The following is a 23860-nucleotide window of genomic DNA, read 5'->3' on the forward strand; positions in this document are numbered from 1 at the left end:
TAATGGCAAAGAAAGAATCCTCAAGGCATCCAGGGAAAAGAAGACGGTAACCTACAAAGGAAGGCCGATTAGATTATCATCAGATTTTTCAGCAGAAACTCTACAAGCCATGAGGGAGTGGACTTAAATATTGAAACTACTGAAAAAGAGAAATTATGAGCCAAGAATAATATATCCAGCAAAAATAGCCTTTAGATATGAAGGAAGAATAAAGACCATTCCAGACATAGAGAAGTTGAGGAATTGTCTAACACACTACATGAACTGCAAGAAAAACTGAAGGAGGCTATTCAACTTGAAACAAAAAGGCAAAAGAATACAAAACTACGGGTAGTATTACGAAGACCCAGGAAATGGCAAGCCTACATGAAATAAGACACTATACATTTAACATGCAGAGAAAATTAGAAGAAAATAAAACCTCTTAAAAAAAATGGAGGAAAACAACAACTAGGTACTGCAGTGCAGAAATGAATTCACAGCATGAATAAGGATAATTTTAAACTACAAAAACATAAAAGGGGAGTAAGTAACCATCTGAACCAGCACAAAGAAATAGAGAAAAGAAGCATGATGGAGAAAAAGGAATACTGTAAATATGAAACTTTCCTTTACATAAACTTAATGGTAACCACTCAAAAAAAAAATCCATAACTGAAATATATAACATAAAAACAGAAACAGACGAAAAAAATCATAGAATACCGCCACACTGAAATAATGGAAAGTAACAAAAAGGCAAAGAAACAATGGAGAAACAGACTTACCAGAAAACCAATATAGCATGTCAGGAAATTCTCATATATCGATAATCACCCTAAATATACATGGACTGAACTCACCAACATAAAGGCACAGAGTAGCAGACTGGATCAAAAAAACTAAACCCAACCACATGCTGCCTCCACCTCTCAGCTATAAGGACAAATATAGACTCAAAGTATAGAGTGGAAATTGATTCTCTAAGGAAATGGTATACATAGAAAAGCAGGTGTACTCATACCAATACCGGATAAAAAAGATTTCAGTATAAAAACAGTAACAACAGACAAAGATAGACATTTCATAATAATAAAGGGGACTATATACAAAAAGAAGACATAACAGTCATCAATATTTATACCCCTAATCAGGGAGCACCGAAATATACCAAGCAACTACTAACAGAACTAAAGACAGAAATTAACCAAAACACAATTATAGTAGGGGACCTAAATACATCATTGACAGCTAAAGACAGATCATCCAAACAGAAAATAAATAAAGACATACCAACCCTAAATGACACATTAGATGAAATGGACATAATTGACATTATAGAAAACTTCATCCTAGAACATCAGACTATACAATCTTTTCTACTGTACATGGAACATTAAAAAGATAGACCCTATATTGGGTCATAAACCTAGCCTCAGCAAATTAATGAAGACGGAAATCATACATCTCTGACCACAACACTATGAAATTGGATATCAACAGCAAAAAGAAAGCAGGAAAAAAGCACAAATATGTGGAGATTAAACAATATACTTTTAAAAAAAGATGTCAAAAGTTACACAGAAACAAATAACACTGAAAATACGTCCTACCAAAACTTTCAGGATGCAGCAAAAGCCCTACTAAGAGGGAAATTTTTATCCTTACAGGCCTATGTCAAGAAAGAAGAAAAGTCACACATAAATAACCACACGTTACACCTTAAAGAACTAGCAAAAGAAGAACAAAGGAAACCAAAAGTCAGATAAAGGAGGAAATTATAAAAATCAGTAGAACTAAATGAAATGGAGAACAAGACGACAATAGAAAAAATGAATGCAACAAAGAGCTAGTTCTTTGAAAAGAATAATAAAATTGACAAACTGTTCGCTAGAGTCACTAAGATAAAAAGAGAAAAGACACTAAAAAACTAAATCACAAATGAAAGAGGGGAAAAGTTACCACGGATGTCACAGAAATACAAAGGACTATCCAACAATACTATGAAGGGCTATATGCCACCAAATTGAATAACCTAGAAGAAATGGACAAGGTCTTAGAAACATATAGCCTTACTAGGCTGAGTCACGAAGAATTAGAAAAACTAAATAGACTGGTAAACAGTAAGGAAATTGAATCAGTCATCTGAAACCGTCCCAAAAGCAAAAACTGGGACCAGACGGCTTCAGTAGTGAATTCTACCAAACATTCAAAGAGGATCTAATAACTGTGCGACTCTAATTCTTCCAATAAATTGAAGAAGAGACAATGTTCCCTAACTCATTTTATGAGGCCAACATTACCCTGATACCAAAACCTAGTAAGGATAATACAAAAAAAGAAAATGAAAGACCAGTATCTCTGATGAATAAGATGCGAAAACCCTAAACAAAACTCTAACAAATTGAATACAACAATGCATTAAAAAAATTATTCATCATGACCAAGTGGGGTTCATCCCCGGGCCACAAGGATGTTTCAACATCCGCAAATCCATCAATGTGATACATCACATAAACAAAATAAAGGACAAAAACCATGTGATTCTATCAATTGATGGAGGAAAAGCATTTTAGAAGACACAACATCTATTTATGATTAAAACACTTAATAAAATACATATAGAAGGAAAATACCTTAACATAATAAAGGCCATATATGACAAACCCTCAACTAATAACATAACTAATGGTCAAAAAATGTAGCCATGTGCTCTACCATCAGTAAAAATACAGGGCTGTCCCCTATCATCTCTGCTTTTCAACATAGTACTGGAAGTCCTAGACAGAGCAATCAGACGAGAGAAAGAAATAAAAGGCATCCAAATTGGAAATGAAGAAGTTAAATTTTCACTTTTTGCAGAGGACATGATGCTATACATAGAAAACATTTCTAAAGACTCCACCACAGAGCTATTAGAAACAACAAACGAATACAGTAACGTTTCTGGCTACAAAATGAACAAGCCATTGCATTCCTATATACTAAGAATGAAACCTCGGAAAAACAACATTAAAAAACAATTCCTTTTGCAATTGCAATGAAAAGAATAAAATACACAGAAATAAACTTAACCAAGAATGTGAAAGACATGTACACTGAAAACTGGAAGACATTTTTAGAAGAAACGGAAGAAGACACAAAGAAATGGAAAGACATTCCATGTTCACGGATTGGAAGAATCAACAGTGAAAATGGCCGTATTACCCAAAGCAATATGCAGATTTAATGCAATCTAATCAAAATCCCAATGGCATTTTTTAAAGAAATAGAACAAAAAATCATCAGATTTGTATGAAACCAGAAAAGACCCCAAATAGCCAAAACAATAGTAAGAAAAAAGAGCAATGCTGGAGGTATCACACTCCCTGACTTCTGCCTGTACTACAGGACAACAATAATCAAAACAGTATGGTACTGGCAGAAAAACACACACAGATCAATGGCACAGAATCAAGAACACAGAAAAAAACCCATATAGACAGACAATTTTCAACAAAGAATCCAAAAACATACAATGGAGAAAAGACAGCCTCTTCAATAAGTGGTGCTGGGAGAACTGGAAAGCCATGTGTAAAACAATAAAACTAGACTGCTTTCTGCCACCATCTACCAAAATTAACTCAAAATGGATCAAAAACCTAAACATAAGACCTGAAACAATAAAATGCATAGAAGAAAACATAGGTAGTAAACTTATGGACCTTGGATTCAAAGAGCATTTTTATGAATTTGACTCCAAAGACAAGGGAAGTAAAAGCTAAAATAAATGAATGCGCTATATAAAACTAAAAAGCTCTGCACAGCAAAAGAAACCATCGCAAAACAAAGAGGCAACCAACCCAATGGGAGACAATTTTGCAAACAACGCCTCCGATAAGGGACTCATATCCAAAATATATAAGGAACTCATAAAACTCAACAACAAAAAAAACAAACAATCCCATTAAAAAATGGGCAGAGGACCTGAAGAGACATTTCCATATGACCCAGCAATAGTTCTCTTCGGTATCTACCCAAAAAACCTGAAAACATTTATCCATAAATATATATGTGCTCCAATGTTCACTGCAGCTTCATTTACACTGGCCAAGACATGGAAACCAAAGTGTCATTCAGTAGATGATTGGATAAAGAAGTTGTGGTATGTATACACAATGGAACACTATTCTTCCATAAGAAAAAATGAAATATTGCCATTTGTGACAACATGGATAGATGTTGAGATTATAATGCTAAGGGAAATAAGTCAGACTGAAAAAGTAGAGAACCATGATTTCACTAATATGTGTTATATAAAGCTGAAAACAACAAAAGAACAAGAAAACAAATGAAAAAACTAAAGCACAGACAGACAACAGTTTAGTGGTTACCAGAGGGTAAAGGAAGAGGGAAATGGTAGATGAGGGTAAAGGGGATAAAATATGGTGATGGAAAGAGAACTAAGTCTGGGTGGTGAACACACAATGTGACATGCAGATGATGTATTACAGTATTGTATACCTGAATTCTATGTAACTTTGCTAACAATTCTCTCCCCAATAAACTTTAATTAGCAAAAACAAACCTATATAAAACTTCTAGAATGTAGGTTAAAAAAAAAATCATAATACTGTAAGAGACTGTTAGCCTGAGAACTGCTATCTTAAGGTCAGGGTTAACGGCCCCTGGCTTGAAACACAACCTAAGTGTAAACACAACCTGACTGTAAATTCCAAGATGTGGGCAGTGACAGCGAGGAGACAAGCGGCTCTGTAGCTTATCTTATACTCTTTGAAGCTGTGTAAATCCTGTAGTTTATCATATACTCCTTAAAGCTGTGTAAGTCCTGTAGTTTAATTACTCTGTGCCTTGAAGATGCTATATAAACCCTGGGTTTTTAGTGTTTGGGGTCCTTGTTGAAACCCGCTGTGTCGGGCAGATACTCGGACTCCAGCTAGCTGGAAATAAACCTCGCTGTGTGACTTGCATTATCGTGTGACTTCTGTTCACTTGAGGAGGGGTTGACTCCGGACCCTAACATTTGGGGGCTCGTCCGGGATCTTAGGACCCTACCTCAGGGGAACAGGACTCCCGATACCGAGGTTTATTCTGGAACCACGGTAGGAGGTTTGGCCACCTCCAATCAGGGAAGGGCTGAAACAGGCCCTCGGCCGGAGAGACTGAAACAGGTCTCTGCCCGGTCATCAGGGAAGGGCTGAAACAGGCCCTCGGCCGGAGAGACTGAAACAGGTCTCTGCCCGGTCCCAATTGAGAATTCTCACGGGAAGGAAGGAGCGGTTACGACCCTGGAGCTTCCATTACTAGAAGTCGTGGGAGACGTCCCAGACGAGAAGGTGGCTCAGCGATGTCCGCAGTGGACGCCGTTTGGACGAGCCCCCCTGGGTAAGGATCCTGAGTGTGGTGTGACTGGTGTGATTGAAACGGCGCCTGTGAATGTGGTGTGGTTGACCGGCCGGTGGGTATTGAAAAGTCCCGTGCGAAGTTGTGTATTTGCTGGTACTGTGTCTTTCGTCCTTTCCTTTGCCTTTTCTTGGTTTCTCTTTGTGACCGTTATGGGACAGGCTCAGGTAACACCTAAGACCCTGCTCCTGAGCCACTTTCCTGAAATCCGCACCAAGGCTCGTAATAATGGCATGGAAGTGAAGAAAGATAAGTTTGACACCTTCTGCTCTGCAGAATGGCCTACTTTTAATGTGGGCTGGCCTCCCCAGGGGACTTTTTCCCTAGGCATTATTAAGAAGGTCCGAGATATTGTTAATCGGCGCCATCCGGACCAATATCCCTATATCTTGATGTGGCAAGCCTTAGTAGAGAGTCCTCCCTCCTGGCTTAAACCCTTTATCCCTGAAAAGCCGGAAGATCCCCCTAAGGTCCTGACCGTTTCGGGACCCTCCCGCCAGCCAGCAGTGCCCACGGCCGGCCCGAAACCCCCGGAGAAGCCGACCCAAAGACCCATCCTGCAGGAAGGGTCAAGCATATATCCCTCCCTGATAGACTTAGATTTTGAAGGGACTCCCCCTCCCTACGCGCCTGTGGCGCTCCTCCAGCCTGAGGCGGTTGCCCCTCCCGCATCTGCTCACTCCACCACCTCCCCATCAGCTCCGGCCCCAGCTCCCCCTCCCCCAGCTCCGGCTCCAGCTCCCCCTCCCCCGGCTCCCTCTGCCCCAACCCAGAGACCAGCGAGGGGATTGAGGTCCCGCAGACACCGGGAAGAGACCCCAGAGGAGGAACCGTCTTCCTCCACCTCCGCTGAGGCACCGATTCTCCCCGTGCGAGCCCTAGGAGGGGCTGGTTCAGATGGGGAGCGAGCCTACCAGTATTGGCCCTTTTCAAGCAGTGATCTGTACAATTGGAAGGCCCAAAACGCCCCTTTTTCTGAGGATCCGAAAGGCCTAACTGACCTGTTCGAGTCTGTTATGTACACACATAGCCCGACTTGGGATGACTGCCAGCAGCTTCTTAAGACTTTATTCACCACTGAAGAGCGCGAGCGGATCCTCACCGAGGCCAGAAAAAATGTCCCTGGCGACAACGGGCAGCCAACGACCTTGCCGAACCTGATCGACGAGCGTTTTCCCCTGAATAGACCGGATTGGGACTTTGGGAACGCAGAAGGTAGGGAGCGTCTCCGAGTCTACCGCCAGACTCTTATGGCAGGTCTCCGAGCGGCGGCACGCCGCCCCACCAATTTTGCCAGGGTAAAAGCTATAATGCAAGGGGAAAATGAAAGCCCGGCCGTGTTTTTAGAACGCCTCTATGATGCTTATAGACAGTACACCCCGTTGGACCCCCTGGCAGAGGAAAACCAGTCGGCTGTAATTATGTCCTTTATAAACCAGGCTGCCCCAGACATTAGGAAAAAATTGTACAAACAGGAGGGACTGGGAGAGATGTCCATTCGGGATTTGATGAAAGTAGCAGAGAGAGTCTTCAACACTCGAGAGACTCCCGAGGAAAGGGAAGACAGAATTAGGAAAGAAAATCAGGAGTTGCAGGAACGGATTAGGAAGGAAGACAGAGAACATCAGAGTAGGGAAAACAGGAGGCAGCAGAGGGAGATGGCCAAGATCTTATTGGCAGGCGTGCAAGGCACAGTTGGGGCGGGACCGGGCCTAGCCGGACCAGCCCGACCGTGGAGATCGCGGCCCCAACTGGATAGGGGGCAGTGTGCATACTGCAAAGAATATGGACATTGGAAGAGGGAGTGCCCCAAGCGCCAAGGCCAGACCGGGCAAGGCACACGGGTTCTGCTGGCGGGAATGGACAGTGACTAGGGGGGATGGGACTCGGATCCCCTCCCCGAGTCTTGGGTAACTGCGTATGTGGAGGGGAAGCCAGTGGGATTCATGGTAGACACTGGAGCCCAGTATTCAGTTTTGAATAAGCCTACAGAGCCCTTATCTAAGAAAACCAGTTTGGTGCAAGGGGCAACTGGGTCTAAGGCTTATCGGTGGACCAGTAGGCGCCAAGTGGACTTAGGCCGCCACCAAGTGACCCACTCCTTCCTAGTTATTCCTGAATGCCCTGCCCCTTTGTTGGGGCGCGATCTCCTGACCAAGATCAGGGCCCAGATCCACTTTGAGCCAGATGGCATCAAGGTATTGGATGGCCAGGGACAGCCCCTCCATATTTTGACCCTGTCTCTTGCAGATGAACATCGCCTGTTCACTCTGCAGGACAACCCCTCCTACTCTCCCTTTACAGAATGGCCCTGTGACATGGAATATTGGCTTAAAATGTACCCTCAGGCATGGGCGGAGATAGCGGGTGTGGGACAGGCGGCCCACCGAGCACCAGTAGTGGTCGAACTTAGAGCCTCGGCCCAGCCTATCCGGATCCGCCAGTACCCCATGTCCACCGAGGCGCGGATAAGGATTGCCCCACATATTAACCGTCTACTGAAAGCCGGAATACTGAGACCTTGCCATTCTGCCTGGAACACCCCACTTCTCCCCGTAAAGAAACCGGGGGGGGAAAGATTATAGGCCAGTCCAGGACTTGAGGGAAGTGAATAAGAGGGTCGAAGACATCCACCCTACGGTCCCCAACCCTTATACTTTGCTAAGTCACTTACCCCCTTCACATGTTTGGTACACTACACCTTAGACCTGAAGGATGCATTTTTTAGCATTGCCCTGGCACCCAGCAGTCAACACATTTTTGCCTTCGAATGGCATGATGGCAATACGGGAACCCCCGGGCAGCTGACCTGGACCAGACTACCACAAGGCTTCAAAAACTCTCCTACTGTTTAATGAAGCCCTGACTCAGGATTTGGACTCGTTCCGCCAGAGCCATGATTCAGTTACGCTCCTGCAGTATGTAGATGATTTGCTCCTGGCAGCCCCCTCCGAAGCCGAGTGCCGACGGGCCACTGGAGACCTCCTCCAGGAGCTGGGGCAGTTGGGCTATCGGGCCAGTGCAAAGAAGGCTCAAATATGCAGGCAAACAGTCACCTACCTGGGATATAAGCTGAAAGAGGGAACCAGATGGCTGACAGAGGCCATGAAAGAGACTGTTCTTAGACTTCCAGTCCCGACCTCCGCCAGAGAGGTCCGTGAGTTTTTAGGAACGACAGGCTACTGCCGGCTGTGGATTCTGGGGTATGCTGAAATAGCAAAGCCTCTGTATGAGGCAACCAAGGATAAGGTCTCTTGGGCCTGGAGGCCAGACCAACAGAAGGCCTTTGACGAACTCAAGGTCGCTCTCTTGAGAGCCCCGGCCCTGGCATTGCCAGACCCCCTGAAGCCTTTTACTCTCTGTTGATGAAAAAAGGGGAATAGCGAAAGGGGTGCTAATGCAGCGTCTGGGGCCCTGGAAACGTCCGGTTGCCTATTTATCCAAGAAGCTAGATCCAGTTGCAGCAGGATGGCCCTCGTGCCTAAGGATAATCGCGGCAGTAGCCCTAATGGTGAAGGATGCAGATAAACTCACTTTCGGGCAACATTTGAAGGTGGTGACCCCCCATGCGATTGAGGGGGTCCTGAAACATCCCCCTGGTAAGTGGATGACCAATGCTCGCCTAACCCATTACCAAGGTCTCTTGCTAGACACGCCCCGAATCATCTTCGCTGAACCCACTGCTTTGAATCCAGCCACCCTGCTGCCGACCCCGGACTTGGAAGCTCCCTTGCATGATTGCCAAGAAGTCATGGCAAGAGTCACCCAGGTGCGCCCCGACCTCCAGGACACCTAACTTCCCAACAGTGAGTTGGTATGGTACACTGATGGAAGCAGCTTCATTATAGATGGTGTGCGGAGGGCAGGCGCAGCAGTAGTAGACCAAGGCGGGAACATCATTTGGAGTGCCTCGCTCCCCCGGGGACCTCAGCCCAGAAGGCAGAGCTGATCGCGTTGGCGGAAGCGCTGGAATGGGCCGAGGGGAGACGAGTGACTGTCTACACCGATAGCCGCAATGCTTTCGGCACTGTCCATGTGCACGGTGCTATCTACCGGGAGAGAGGCTTTGTTACAGCGGAAGGAAAGGTTCTGCGCAATCTCCCGGAGGTGCAGAGACTGCTGATAGCCGTGCAAATGCCCCGGGCAGTTGCTGTTGTCCACGTCTCCGGGCACCAGTCTGCCCGGACCCTGGAAGCTGAAGGAAACCGGCGAGCGGATGAAGCCGCCAAAGCAGCGGCAGTAGCTTCATCATCAGCTTTAGCACTCACCCTGCCCGCACCTGAGCTCCCGCGCCTGCCCCCGCGACCTGACTACACTCCGGAAGACCTGCGATGGATCCAGAGCCACCACTGCCCAGAGTCTGATCGGCATGGGTGGCATCGGGATGAAGAGGGAAGATTGATACTGCCGGCACAGCTAGGACTGTTTCTCCTTTCCAACCTGCACCAAGCCACCCACTTGGGAAAGAAGAAGTTGCTGACAATTCTTGAGTCTGCCCGCCTCCGTTTTCCTCGACAAGCAGCTCAGATCCAAGAGATCGTAGATCAGTGCGTTGGGTGCCAGGCCATGAAACCCAGTAGGAAAGGACCCCTACATACAGGTACAAGGGTACGGGGGAGAGCGCCGGGACGGAATTGGGAAGTGGATTTTACTGAGGTAAAGCCTGGGAGGTGTGGGTACAAGTACTTGCTAGTCATGGTTGACACATTTTCAGGCTGGGTGGAAGCCTTCCCCACGAAACGGGAGACTGCCCAGGTTGTTGCTAAGGCGTTGCTAGAGGAAATTATTCCCAGATATGGAGTCCCCGAGGTTTTAGGCTCCGACAACGGCCCAGCTTTCATCAGTAATGTCCTACAGGGACTGGCCCGAGCGATAGGGACCAATTGGAAGTTACATTGTGAATATAATCCCCAGAGCTCAGGGCAGGTAGAGAGAATGAATCGGACCCTGAAGGAGACCTTATCCAAACTGGCCATTGAGACTGGCGGGGACTGGGTGACCCTCCTAACCTATGCCATCTTCCGGGTTCGGAACTCACCATATGTACATGGGTTGACACCTTTTGAAATTCTGTATGGGGCACCGCCTCCCATTATTGTTCGTACTCTTCCAAATCATGACCCTAAGGTGGCCCCAAGTTATCTGACCAGTTTAAAGGCCCTGCAGGGGGTCCAGCATGAGATTTGGCCCCTAGTGCGTTCCCTGTATGAAATTAAAGATGCACCGAACCCGGAACATGGCATCGTTCCCGGGGATTGGGTATGGGTGAGGAGACACAGGTCCCGGACACTGGAAGAAAGGTGGAAAGGTCCTTATGTGGTTATTCTGGTTACTCCCACCGCCTTAAAGGTTGACGGCATCGGGCCTTGGGTCCATCACTCTCACGTACGCCGAGCCAACCAGCTGGAGCAGACACAAGCTGAGGAGTGGACCGTGCGGCGACACCCTGACAACCCTCTAAAGCTGCAGCTCTCTCGACCTCGGGGAAGCGCCAAGCCCCTTGCCTCAGCCGACGATGGAATGGCTGCTAGCCCTAACTCTGCTCAACATCTGGGAGAGGAGCCACGCAGGGATCAACCCTCACCAACCCCATAAGCTAACATGGACCCTAACGGACGGACAAACCCACACAACCCTTAATAGCACTACACATATTGCCCCAGTCAATACGTGGTGGCCAGACTTGTTTTTCGACCTGCGTGACATTTTTGGCACCAAACGTGGACGGCAGTATGACTACTCAGTCATGTCCAAGAGGGCCGTAATCGACACCTCTCAAGGACATAGTGCGCAAGGGTTTTGGGCTTGCCCAGGGAACTTAAGAAACAATTGGAAAACCTGTGGCGGCCCAGACCGCTACTATTGTAGTAGTTGGAGTTGTGTCACCTCCAATGACGGGCCCCAACGGTGGGACGTAGAGAACAGGGATCTAGTCAAATTCTCTTTTAGGGACCCCCACAACCGGGTACCCCAGGTACGTGTCCAATTTAACCAAGACGCGGCACGAAAAGAGCATGGTTGGTTATCAGGATTAACTTGGGGGTTCCAATTATATACAGGCCGTTGGGCATGGGCAGGCCCTCATCCCGGCGGTCTTCTAACTATTCGACTATCGGTCGAAACAATCAACACTCAGGTAGGTCCAAACAAGGTTCTGGCCCCTCTCGTCCCTACCAAGAACCCAGGTATATCAAGGGATAAGGACACCGCAGGAGGGATCGCGGGACCCCAGCCAAAGACCTCTGTAACTCCTTCGACACCTGCTACGCAGGCAACTGAAGACTCCTTGCGGAAGCTGGTGCGCACTGTATATGAGACCCTTAATGCCACCAGTCCTAACCTCACGACCTCCTGTTGGCTGTGCTATGATGTAAGGCCCCCGTTTTATGAGGCAATAGGACTTAACGCCACCTACAACGCCTCTAACAGTAAGAACCCCTCTCAGTGTTCATGGGGGGTCGTAAAGTTGGCTTAACCCTGCAACTAGTGAGCGGCAATGGGACCTGTTTAGGGAAAGTGCCCCAAGCTAAACAAAGTTTATGTGCCTCCATGAACAGCTCCCCTAGTTGGGAACGTGACACTAAGTGGTTAATCCCCAGAACTGATGGACGGTGGATATGTTCAAAGACTGGCCTCACCCCGTGCCTATCTACTTCGGTCTTTAATGCCGCCGATGAATTCTGTGTCCTAGTAACTGTGTTGCCCCGCATCCTCTATCACCCTGAGGAAAGCATATATTCGCATTGGGATGGTGACACAAGTATGAGAAGTAAGAGAGAACCCATCACTGCTCTAACCATTGCCACCCTATTCAGCTTGGGGATAGCTGGAGCCGGGACCGGCATAGCTTCCCTGGCCACTCAACAATCAGGAATGACCTCCCTAAGGGCGGCCATAGATGAGGATATAGAAAGACTAGAAACCTCTATTAGTCATTTAGAAAAGTCGCTCACTTCTCTATCTGAGGTTGTACTCCAGAATAGAAGAGGACTTGATTTATTGTTCCTCCAACAAGGGGGACTGTGCGTCGCGCTAGGAGAAGAATGTTGTTTTTATGCTGACCATACTGGTGTAGTAAAGGAATCCATGGCTAAAGTAAGAGAAGGGTTAGCTAAAAAGAAACGGGAAAGAGAAGCTCAAGAAAACTGGTTTGAGGCTTGGTTTAATAGATCCCCCTGGCTCACCACCTTAGTATCTACCTTAGTGGGCCCGATTGTCTTGCTTGTACTCATTTTAACCTTTGGCCCTTGTATATTGAACAAGCTTATTAATTTTGTAAAAGAGCGCATTAATACCGTCCAGCTCATGGTCCTCAGACAACAGTATGAGAGAGTGGCCGCCCCTGAGGACCTCTACGGCTGGCCCGCACATGAGCAAGATTGCTCATTATGAATAACAAACAGGGGGGAAATGTAAGAGACTGTTAGCCTGAGAACTGCTATCTTAAGGTCAGGGTTAACGGCCCCTGGCTTGAAACACAACCTAAGTGTAAACACAACCTGACTGTAAATTCCAAGATGTGGGCAGTGACAGCGAGGAGACAAGCGGCCCTGTAGCTTATCTTATACTCTTTGAAGCTGTGTAAATCCTGTAGTTTATCATATACTCCTTAAAGCTGTGTAAGTCCTGTAGTTTAATTACTCTGTGCCTTGAAGATGCTATATAAACCCTGGGTTTTTAGTGTTTGGGGTCCTTGTTGAAACCCGCTGTGTCGGGCAGATACTCGGACTCCAGCTAGCTGGAAATAAACCTCGCTGTGTGACTTGCATTATCGTGTGACTTCTGTTCACTTGAAGAGGGGTTGACTCCAGACCCTAACAATACTACAAGGTATTAAAGTAAAATAGTAAGATAATAAAATTGTCTTGATTCAAGAAAAAAAAATCCAAAAAAAAAACAACAAAAAAAAACAAATTTCAAAAGTTACAAACATACAAACAGTAGTACTATTATAGTTACTACATTGCCATTGTATTTAAGATATACATCACAACTCTTTTAACCTTACCGGATAAGGCTGGAGTTTTCAGATATCCATCAAGTCTGGGTAGAATGTCCTTATAATAGGGCTGAATTACTTGTTTGCTTATGTAAGCCGACCATTCCTCTAGGGCATTCAGGCCTATTTCTGCCAAAGGAGTATAGCTCAGGCCCAGATGAAAAGCCATCTATATGTTAATACAAACAAGGTTAATTGAAATGCAGGGAATTAAAGAGTTAAGAAAAAAAAACACCACCAATTAATTGTGGTTTCTCATGAATAAGCCTTTGTACTGCTAGAATGCCAGACACTGCTACAGAGAAATGGGTATATCCCAGGTCATTATTAGAAAAACAAGCACCACTACTCAATATGGTTGGTGATACACTGTAGACTTTCAACACATCGAAGGTTTAATCATCACATCCACCAGTAAGGGAAGTTCAGAGAGGCCAAAGCAAGTGTCCCTAGCACCTACTGTTACTGCCATGGCAAGACCTTGATATTATCATATTTTCTAGGAAACATAAGATTGCATGAAGATATGGATTTGCTCATCTACCTGCAATGCAGGAACATAAGCTCTAACATCAAGTTCAATGATGTCATGTGGCAGGGATAGAATAAAGGTCAAACAGGAGGCCAAAAGTTCATCCTTGTACTGCTTCATTTTAACTGATACCTTATAACAAGAAAGAAGAAAAAGACAGTGCTGTGTATCTGAATAGAGCCTATTCATTGAAAATCAATTAAAAAATACCCAATTCTCAAATACAAAAAAATGATCATGTACCCTTTATTTGACATGACCATGGTCATTTTCAAATTAAACACTGACCCCTGGGAAAAGTTCATTTGTTCAAGTACTTAATTCCCATTATATGGAAAAGCTAAAGAATCTATTAGTTTTGAGTTTTCATCACACAAATTATTTTAGAAAAATTCAAGGGACTTTTATAACATAATGGTTTCCTGTTAGTATTTTTCACTCCTTTAATCCTGAATAGAATTAAGCAAACCAATTTTTAAGTAATTAGATCATTTTTTATCACTAGGAGTTTTTCCCAACATATATTCAATTTTAAATAGCCTATGATAACACTGAATACATCATGTTAAAATTACCTCTTTACCAAATTTTGCAAATAAAGCAAAGCAAGTATACTTTTCTGGGTTTTCAGGAGACTGTTTCTGACTCTTCAAACAAACTCCCTGTCAAATAAAATAGTTAATTAGGACAATGAACAATAATCAGGTAATTCTGTATCCTAAACCAGCAGTTCCCAACTTTCCTTCTGAGGGATAAATCCATTTTCAGTTTGCCAAGGTCTTGTGCAGAGGAAAACTTGGCTCTGATAACATTTCAGGCGGAGACCAGTGAGAAACAGAGCGTGAGGTGGAAAACGGATGACTGATCAAGAGCCATAGGCCTGGCTAAGTCCATTCCCCTTTCCTCATCTTCCAATATACCCACTTAGAGCACTGAGAACTGCTCACCCTGTAATTAACCAGTCAGACTGCTCTTGACTGACTGGAGCCTTAGGTACGCTAATCCAATTATTTTCAAACTTCACCAGCCACCAGAAGGTTGAGCCATGCCCCAAATGTTTCCAATAAGTCTGGAGAGGGCATAAGATTTCCCAAGTAATGTTTGTGCTGCTGGTTCTAGTACCACACTTTGAGAACCTCTGTTAATCTAATATAATTAGCCAGGTGCTTGTAAATCAGAACAGGAAATACTATTAACTTTGTTAAGAGTATCACCCAATTGCCACTCACATTATCAGTTTTTAAAAATACAGACAATAAAATTAGATTTTCAGAACTGCAACATGCTATAATCTCATACTTTAAAATGCATTTATACATATTCATGCAATCTAAAAAAACAAAGGAATATTCAACATCTTACAAAAAACACTTACCTCAAAGTATTTTATTTTCTTGGCATTACTCACAACTATAGAAAGCAATTTGTAGAAACCACTAATGAGTGGCAACCTTGTACACTGCAAAATTAATTCATATGCTAATGAGTATACCCAGGGCTCAAAAAATTCTACATGTTTCTCAGGAAGAATCTCTCTGTAAAAACAAATTAAAAGTTCAATGTAGAAATTTTTATCATACTATTTTTACTCGTCTTTGAAATTTTAAGGGACATAATTAAAAGGTCTGATTCCATTATATAACATTTTTAAATATATGTGTCACCACGTAACAGCTTAACCTTTTGTTTCCGTCTACCTGCCCCTAAAAGAAAGGAGTCTGCAAGAAGGATCCTTTCAGAGACTTTGCTAAACCTTTGGGTTTGCACATTAGGCCTCCCTGTTTGGTACCAGAAAGATGACTGGACAGTCAATGAGGAGTAAGATTCCTCATGGAAGGAACAACTCAAGCCAGATGCAGTCATGGGGACCAACAGGAGAACCCCTGGGGTTCACAGAGGTGGGCACAGCCCCCCACCTTCCTCAGGCTAAGGAAAGCATCAGCCTCTGTGGCTGCATTCCTTCCTGAAACCTGCAAGAGAAGTAATTCAATGAGGTGCTCTCCATCTATTCATATGCATATAGGTTTTGTCCCTTGGGGAAGTTGAGACTTAGGGTCCAACTGTCTGCAGGCAAGGGTGATTGACTTGAATTGGTTTTCTATTACAATGTATAGAATTCACAGATCTTGAGATTGACTTGCTTTATTTCCTTTGCTTCCTCACCTAACTAATAAAAGTTAGTGCGCAGGTACAACCAGGTGCCACAGCCTAGACCAGGTGCCACAGCCTAGACCTTGAGGCTCTGGGTCCCTGGGCCTCTGCATTTAAATTCTATTCATGGCTACTGTCTTTTCTTAACCCTGTGCAGCCCTCCTGGCTCCCCACAACTCTCATATATTCCTTTTATTCCCTATCTGATGATCTGTAACATATAAGAATAATAACTCTAAACTGGTACATTTAGATATATTTTAAAGGTTCATATAAGAGATTTTAGATTGTAAGTCTATTGCTATTTCATTTCTTACATCTTTATAAGTGTTTTTTCCTGTATTATAGCAAGTAATTGACCATTTTCACTCTTAAATAATTAAAAATTTTTTAAAATACCTGCAAAATTCCACCAGGTTAATGAAGGCTAAAAAATCTTTGGGTTTAACAGGATGCAAATTAGCAGCTGGATCTGAAGTCGGGATCACCCAAACACCAGTAGCTCCATTTTCATCCTTAAAAATTAATTGCACCATAACATACATTGTACCATTCAATCACACATTTATTTAAGAAACAAGTGACCAAATGACTTCATAGCCGAGGCCTGATGCTATGAGGAAGGAATGCAAAAGGGAAAAAAGTACAAGTGGGTCCTGAAGAACTTATAGTTAGATAAAAATGATGGGATTTGCAGAAAACATTAAATAAAAGGATACATGGGAAGTCATAAAGTGATAAAAAAAATACAAATACAAAAATACAAAGGGAGGGGGATCATTTCTTAAAAGAGGTAGCAACGATGACTTGACAGAGGTAGAATGTCAAACCTTCCAGTTTGTAGGAAGAATAAAGACTCGGAAGTTTCAAACTAAGAAACAGAGGAATAATGAATAGTATTAAGTAATATTAATGTTAACTTAATATTAACATATTAAGTTTGTGTTATCAAATTCAGGGGTACATTTTAAACAAGTAGTTAGAAATGCAGAGCTGGAAGCTGTAAAGGAGGATAAGGTTGGAGACTAGCTTTATTTGGGAAGTGCTAACAGGTGACAAATGAGCAGCTGAAATGAAGCAAAAAAGGGCAGGAAACAGGGGAGAGCAGAAAACAACAGAAAGCACCAGGAAAGCCACTGAAGACAACGATAGACGTGTGTTCTAAAAAACAAGTTTTGTGGCTGACACAGTTCCGGTTAATTAAGTCCCTTTTGGTAAGTTTTTAAATGAAATTATTTTAGACATACACAAAGCATAAAAGGCATTAAAATACACATTGGTGTTCCCATCAACCAGCATAAAAAGTTAAACATTACAAAAGCAATAAAGTCAATGTGACAAATGGCCTTTTCCTATTTTATCCTGTTTTTAACCTCTGGAAAAACGAGATGTTCTCCACTGGGATTCGAGCCCTTTAACACCGACTAGTCTCATTACTACAGTGTTTTACCAAAACTCCTCAGAGGAGAAGAGAGCAACTCCCAGCGGGCAGCCTAAAGCCATAAAAACTGGGTATGGGAAAAATGAAGGGTGCATTACTCCTTTTCTGCCTATTGTCTATATTCTACTATCTGAAGAACACATTTAATACTTTGCACCCAGAATTTGGAATTCCTTACCTATAAATAAGAGGAATCCCAGCCTCCCCTATCCTAATACAAAGCGACCTCTGCACAAAATAAGATTTGACTCTTTACAATTGCTAAGTAATAAATAACAAAACAAGCCTGGGAAACAAGTTATACAAAAAAATTGTCTTAACATATTAAGCATATAAATTAATTTTTGAAAAATCTAGTGATGACATTTTATACACATTAGGCTATTCCAATAGAAAAGTTATCAACAACACGTATTAATGCTGAAGAAACCAGTTTCCTGCAATTCTCTACAAATCTGCTATTTTCCCCTGAATATTCATCAACAAAGAGAATGGTATAAAAATTATGCAAAATAATTATGAAAATTCTAACCTGTTGTTCCCCAACGTTCTGTTTTTCTAGTGTAAGATCCAATTTCTCAACAATCTTCAAAATAGATTTTACAAATTCATCATATAGCAAACGATTCAGAGTTTGAAGGGTGGAATTCACAAAGAATGCTTCATCCGCTAAAAGAGAATCCTTTAAATAAAGAAACATCATAAACTTAAAAATTTGTACAAATAAGTACCAGAATGAGTATTAAATAAGCATTAAAATGTACATAGATGTACATGAATATTTAGGAATTATGAAAACTGCTGTGTAAACTATAGTAGGTTTACCTGGTAGATGTCAAGATAAAATTGTAGACACCATCCTCAATTATTATTTCAGTCAGATGGTATGACTTATCAAGCCATGTAGCAAACACTAAATAAATAGTATTGAATAATATTTAGGCCAATCCTTGTCAAAACATTTACCCAATTAATTTGTGTGTCTGTGTTGTAGACTATACACACACTCTATATACGTCTATATACGTCTATATATGTGCATACGTATACATAGACACACGCACATTATACATACATACATACATACATCTGGATAAATGTCTATCTATTTAAAAGTATAATCTATCATTTCTTTAAAAGTGAAACTATTCTATCAATTCAAAAATATAGGCCAGTTATATTGCCTTTACTCAGTTAAATATTCTACAGGACTTAGCCCGAAAATATAGGGATATCTAACATCACATACCTAAGGAACAAATATTTTAGGTAAAATTATTAACATTGCTATTTTACTCAACAAGAAAACTAAAAGCGGGGCCGGCCCGGTGGCTCAGGCGGTTAGAGCTCCATGCTCCTAACTCCGAAGGCTACCGGTTCGATTCCCACATGGGCCAGTGGGCTCTCAACCACAAGGTTGCCAGTTCGACTCCATCGCAAGGGATGGTGGGCTCTGCCGGCTGCAACTAGCAATGGCAACTGGACCTGGAGCTGAGCTGCGCCCTCCACAACTAAGACTGAAAGGACAACAACTTGACTTGGAAAAAAGTCCTGGAAGTACACACTGTTCCCCAATAAAGTCCTGTTCCCCTTCCTCAATAAAATCTTTAAAAAAAAATAAAGAAAAAGAAAACTAAAAGCTTCTAAGATTTTTCACAGGACAAGAATCATCTATTGATAAAAATTGCTTTTCCTAGGCAATTAATGCTTTGTCAAAGTCTATGTTAAAATGGTGACCCTGGGCAGCTAAATGAATCAGTTGGTTAGAGCGCGAGCTCTGAACAACAGGGTTGCCGGTTCAATTCCCACATGGGCCAGAGAGCTGCACCTCCCCACACACAACTAGACTGAAGACAACGGGTTGCTGCTGAGCTTCCAAAGGAGCGGCTGGATGGCTCAGTTGGTTAGAGCGCGAGCTCTCAACAAGGAGGCTGGTTCAATTCCCTCATGAGATGGTGAGCTGCACCCCCTGTAACTAAAGATTGAAAACGGCAACTGGGCTTGGAGCTGAGCTGCGCCCTCCACAATTAGACTGATGGACCACAACTTGGAGCTGATGCGGCCTGGAGAAACAAACTGTTCCCCGATATTCCCCAATAAAATTAAAAAAAAAACAACAAAAAACGATGATAGGAACTCCTGGAATTTGGATTGAACTTACCAAAAAAAAAAAAAAAAAAAAAGGTGGCCAGAACCTGGCTTAAAAAGCAGATATTAAAGAAATATCTGCTAGAGGGGCGGCCAGTTAGCTCAGTTGGTTACACAGCGGTGCTCTTAACAACAAGGTTGCCGGTTCAATCTCCACATGGGCGGGCAACTGTGAGCTGCACTCTCTACAACTAGTTTGAAACAACTATTTGACTTGTAGCTGATGGGTCCTGGAAAAAGATACTTAAAAAATAAAAGTTTTTATTTTTTTTAAAAAAGAAACATCTGCTAGAAACATATTAGGCATAAGACATTATTCTAATCATAAATAATGTAAATAATAGCTATGCATCAATCTCCTTCATACCTATTAAATCAATTGGATTTATCTTCATTTAACAAATAAGAAGAGAATAGCTCTTTCATGGTGATAATACTGTTATATTTTTGTTTCCTAAGGGGTTGGATCTGTTAGAACAACTTAGCATCAACTATACTATACTGCTACTTGAAGCTAAAATGTGGACTCAACTACAGTAATTAATTTTAAATGAGTTCTAGGATTTTGTTCCTTTTAATTGACCTTTTTCTAGTTTCACTTTAATTATATTAATTTACACTTGATTTTTTATTACTTGAAGTACTTTTTAAAGAAACTATTTAAAGTCAGTAAAATATAGTTCTGAAATAAGACTAAAGTGTAAAATTATGCAGACTAATAAAGAAGAACCAGAGTATTTTATGGCTTTAAAATTGTCATTTTTACCATCATTTGGTCACAGCTCAGAAGATTTCTAAAAAGATCCAAATAGTCTTTGTATGTGGGAATTTTCCATTTGCCAATTCTAACTTCCCCGGATGCATTATAGTCTTCAGATTCAGACAGAGTTACCTGGGCAGGAAGACAACATGCCAAAACTTACTGATAAATTCATCACAAAATATGTACTGCTGTCATAGCTTTCTGATTTTGAAAATTTTCTAAGCTAAAAAAACTACTAGTAGGAGACTACAATTTGATTGAGGAAGACAGTATATTATGAAAGCATAACAAAAAAAGCTGAAAAAGTCATGATTCTTCTAACTAGGACTAAAACAGCGATGTGCTAACAATTATTTCAAAAACAATATCCATGGAATGTGTTGTAAAGTATTTATCTCACTTTCTTCCACAGATCAAATCTCTCATCCTATTTCCTGTAATTTCAAGTAACTAAGATATTCCTCCCATAATACACCTATTTTGTCCTAGAGTTTCAAGAGAAAACATTCCCTTTTTGTAAACAGGTATGTATAATATTAAATATATGTTTAAGGATACTTCATAACTTCGAAGTTTATTCACCTGAAAAAAATATGGAGGTATTACATCCTACATTTATCAAAATGTAAGTCAGGGCTAATAACTAAAAAGGCCACCTTTATATATTTACAGACTACAAACCTCAGCAACATTTCTAACTTTCAGTGACGAAGGACTTATTTTCAGAACATTAGCTTCAGAATTTACCTTTTGAAGTATCACTGGTTTAGAACATATTCTGATTAAACTCTGATGCACTGAAAAAAAAAATGAAAAAAGGAAGGAAACACTACAAATTACCATAACTCAACAAAAATGATAGCCATTATTTTTTTAACATAAACCTCTCATTTTTTTCTCTCTAAGTTTGTTAAAATCTTTAGTTTTACATTTTGGACTATTAAGATTAAGAAGCACAAGGAAAAGAATAACAAGATTCAAAAAAAGGATAGAAAAAAAAGGTTTTGGTCCACCAAAATATTAGGAGTTCTCCAAGAGGCATCAAAAACTACAAAATAATTTGGCAAACAGATGTTCTTTGTCTGTATCATATAACATGTTAAGCATTCATTATTCATTATCATAAAAACAAGAATGAATTCCAAACTTACCCACAGCACTAATGCAATTCCAGAGAACTGGTCCTTTTTCTGCTAAGGCTAGGAAAACTTTCACTATGGATCTACAACATACCAACTGCATTTTTGGACTATACTTTGGGAAACTGTCTATCTGTACCACCATGAGATGTTCCAGAACTGAAGTATACACCTCAGGAACCTACCAGAAATGGAGAGCAAACTAAAAGTTAGGGGAAGAGAATAAATAAATTGGGAATACAAATATTCAAAGTAAATACAACTCAATTAGACACAGATAAATGAAAAACCTGATTTGTCACTTCAATCTAAAAACTTAACATATATTATTAACATTATGATAGCATAAAAAAAGTATTAGAGTAAAACTGTCCGAATGATACATAAGGTGCAATTCTATTCCAAGTAGGAATCTTAATCTTTTAGAAAGACAGAAAAAGTAACAAATAATTTTTCCTGCTTTGGGTAATAAAAACTCAAGTTTCACGGCTCTAACTTTATTGACACAAAATACTAATTAAAAATGTCACCTTGATCATAACAGGGCCTATACTGAGTACACACAATTCCATCAAATTATTTGAAGAACTGAGATTAAATTGTGCTTATTTTAATTAACTATTCCACTTACTGAATCAAGGTAAAGCAAGACACTTGCAATAGACTGAAGGAAACTTGGCATCTGGTAAACATGGTCATCAACAGTGTCCATCTCGGTGAGGAACAGCTGCTTGCAGCGCTGAATGAGCTCTACATACATGAAGTCGACATCTTTTGCATTTATAACCTTGCAAGGCTTTAGAAAGGTAAAATGTAAATCTTTATCAATCTTATTGTTAAGCCATGTAATTACAAACTGAACATTAACAAGCTTTTTAATGGAGAAGAAATAAAGATATACAGTATATCTTGTAAGATACTTTTTAAAATAATCTGTAAAAACATTCTAAATATTTATTCATACACAAAACATCTACAGATTTTTCAACTACATTCTAGGCTCTGTTTAGATAGTAGGTATCAAAGACAAATAAGATGCAATCCCTGACTCCATGAGGCTATTCATTAAGAGGAAAAGACTGAGAACTAAATTCAAAGTTGGAATACTCTACTATACCACACTGAACACTATGCCCAGAGACACATTTATAACTCACAACCTAATAATGCTACTATCCAGCTTCAGGTTTTCCAAAGGCTCCTTTAGACTTTAGGTCTAGTCTAGCCTCCTTCAGGATCTGACTAGTTTCTCTTTTTAGAGTCCTCTCCCCTTTTCCTTGTCTATCATGCTCTAGCTACACTGTGAACAACCATAGTGAAGAAATAGAAGTTGGTCAGATCATAGTGTATGAAGTTAAAAATTCCATGCTCTCATTTACCTGTGAGCCTTCTCACATACTGCTTCTTCTGCGCTAAGTATTTTAAAGGAGCCAACAGAGACAAATGGAGATGAAGATTTTTTTTTAAAGAAAGGGGGACGGGATAATTTGGAAGCAAATGAGGAAATATCAGGGATGGAATGATACTGAAAAGCAGGAAAGAGGAACTCTGAAACAAGAGAGCAGCATTGATGGATACATTTGTAGAAACAGAGGTAGCAAATGATTTTCTCTGTAAAGGGGAAGTCACAGAGATCCACTAAGAGAGAAATAACTATAGTTATTCTCATTATTCTTAAAACATACCTTTCTGTCATTAGAATTTCTCTTTCTAAAATGTTGAGTGCTATCAACTAGAATTTTACTTAATAAATAAGAGGCAGTAAAGCACAGTGGGAAAAAAATAGTGTTTTCATTCTTCACATTTGAATTTATGTCTTGGTTCTGTCAATTATTAACTGTGTGTCCTTTAACAAGTTACTCAATGTTTCTGGGTCTCAGTTTTTTCATCTGTAAAGTGGAATACTATTCCTAAAAGCTTGTATGACAGTTATGAGGATTTGAGATAATACATATACAGAATCCTAGTACCGTGTTTCCCTGAAAATAAGACCTAGCCGGACAATCAGCTCTACTGCATCTTTTGGAGCAAAATTAATATAAGACCAGGTCTTATTTTACTGTAATATAAGACCGGGTATAATTACTATACTATACTACACTACACTATATAAGACTGGGTCTTATATTAATGTTTGCTCCAAAAGATGCAGTAGAGCTGATTGTCTGGCTAGGTCTTATTTTTGGGGAAACATGGTACATAGTAGACACTGAAAAAAAAAGTTAATAAGCAAATAATAAAATACTGACACAAGTGTGAGATGCTTAAAAATGCAATAAATTATATTCCTTTAAACATTCAAATA

General features: G+C 41.3%; 1 protein-coding gene across 3 annotated transcripts in view; it reads right to left on the minus strand.

Annotated features, from left to right (window-relative positions):
* The window catches only part of PRKDC (protein kinase, DNA-activated, catalytic subunit), a 296326-nt gene that overhangs the window by 242219 nt on the left and 30247 nt on the right, over nucleotides 1–23860 (minus strand). For 2 of the 3 annotated variants that reach the window (XM_081070672.1, XM_081070673.1), the window contains exons 12-21: nucleotides 22187–22351; nucleotides 21568–21736; nucleotides 21164–21213; nucleotides 20420–20545; nucleotides 18038–18187; nucleotides 16464–16579; nucleotides 15289–15448; nucleotides 14489–14575; nucleotides 13926–14045; nucleotides 13391–13550 (exon numbers count right to left, since the gene is read on the minus strand). In XM_081070672.1, coding sequence (XP_080926798.1) covers nucleotides 13391–13550; nucleotides 13926–14045; nucleotides 14489–14575; nucleotides 15289–15448; nucleotides 16464–16579; nucleotides 18038–18187; nucleotides 20420–20545; nucleotides 21164–21213; nucleotides 21568–21736; nucleotides 22187–22351 — 1303 coding nt within the window. Of the gene's footprint in view, nucleotides 1–13390; nucleotides 13551–13925; nucleotides 14046–14488; nucleotides 14576–15288; nucleotides 15449–16463; nucleotides 16580–18037; nucleotides 18188–20419; nucleotides 20546–21097; nucleotides 21214–21567; nucleotides 21737–22186; nucleotides 22352–23860 lie in introns of all 3 variants that reach the window. The other variant, XM_081070671.1, reaches the window with a different exon arrangement.

This window comes from Rhinolophus hipposideros (assembly GCF_964194185.1).
Source record: "Rhinolophus hipposideros genome assembly, chromosome: 13".
Lineage (NCBI taxonomy): Eukaryota > Metazoa > Chordata > Mammalia > Chiroptera > Rhinolophidae > Rhinolophus > Rhinolophus hipposideros.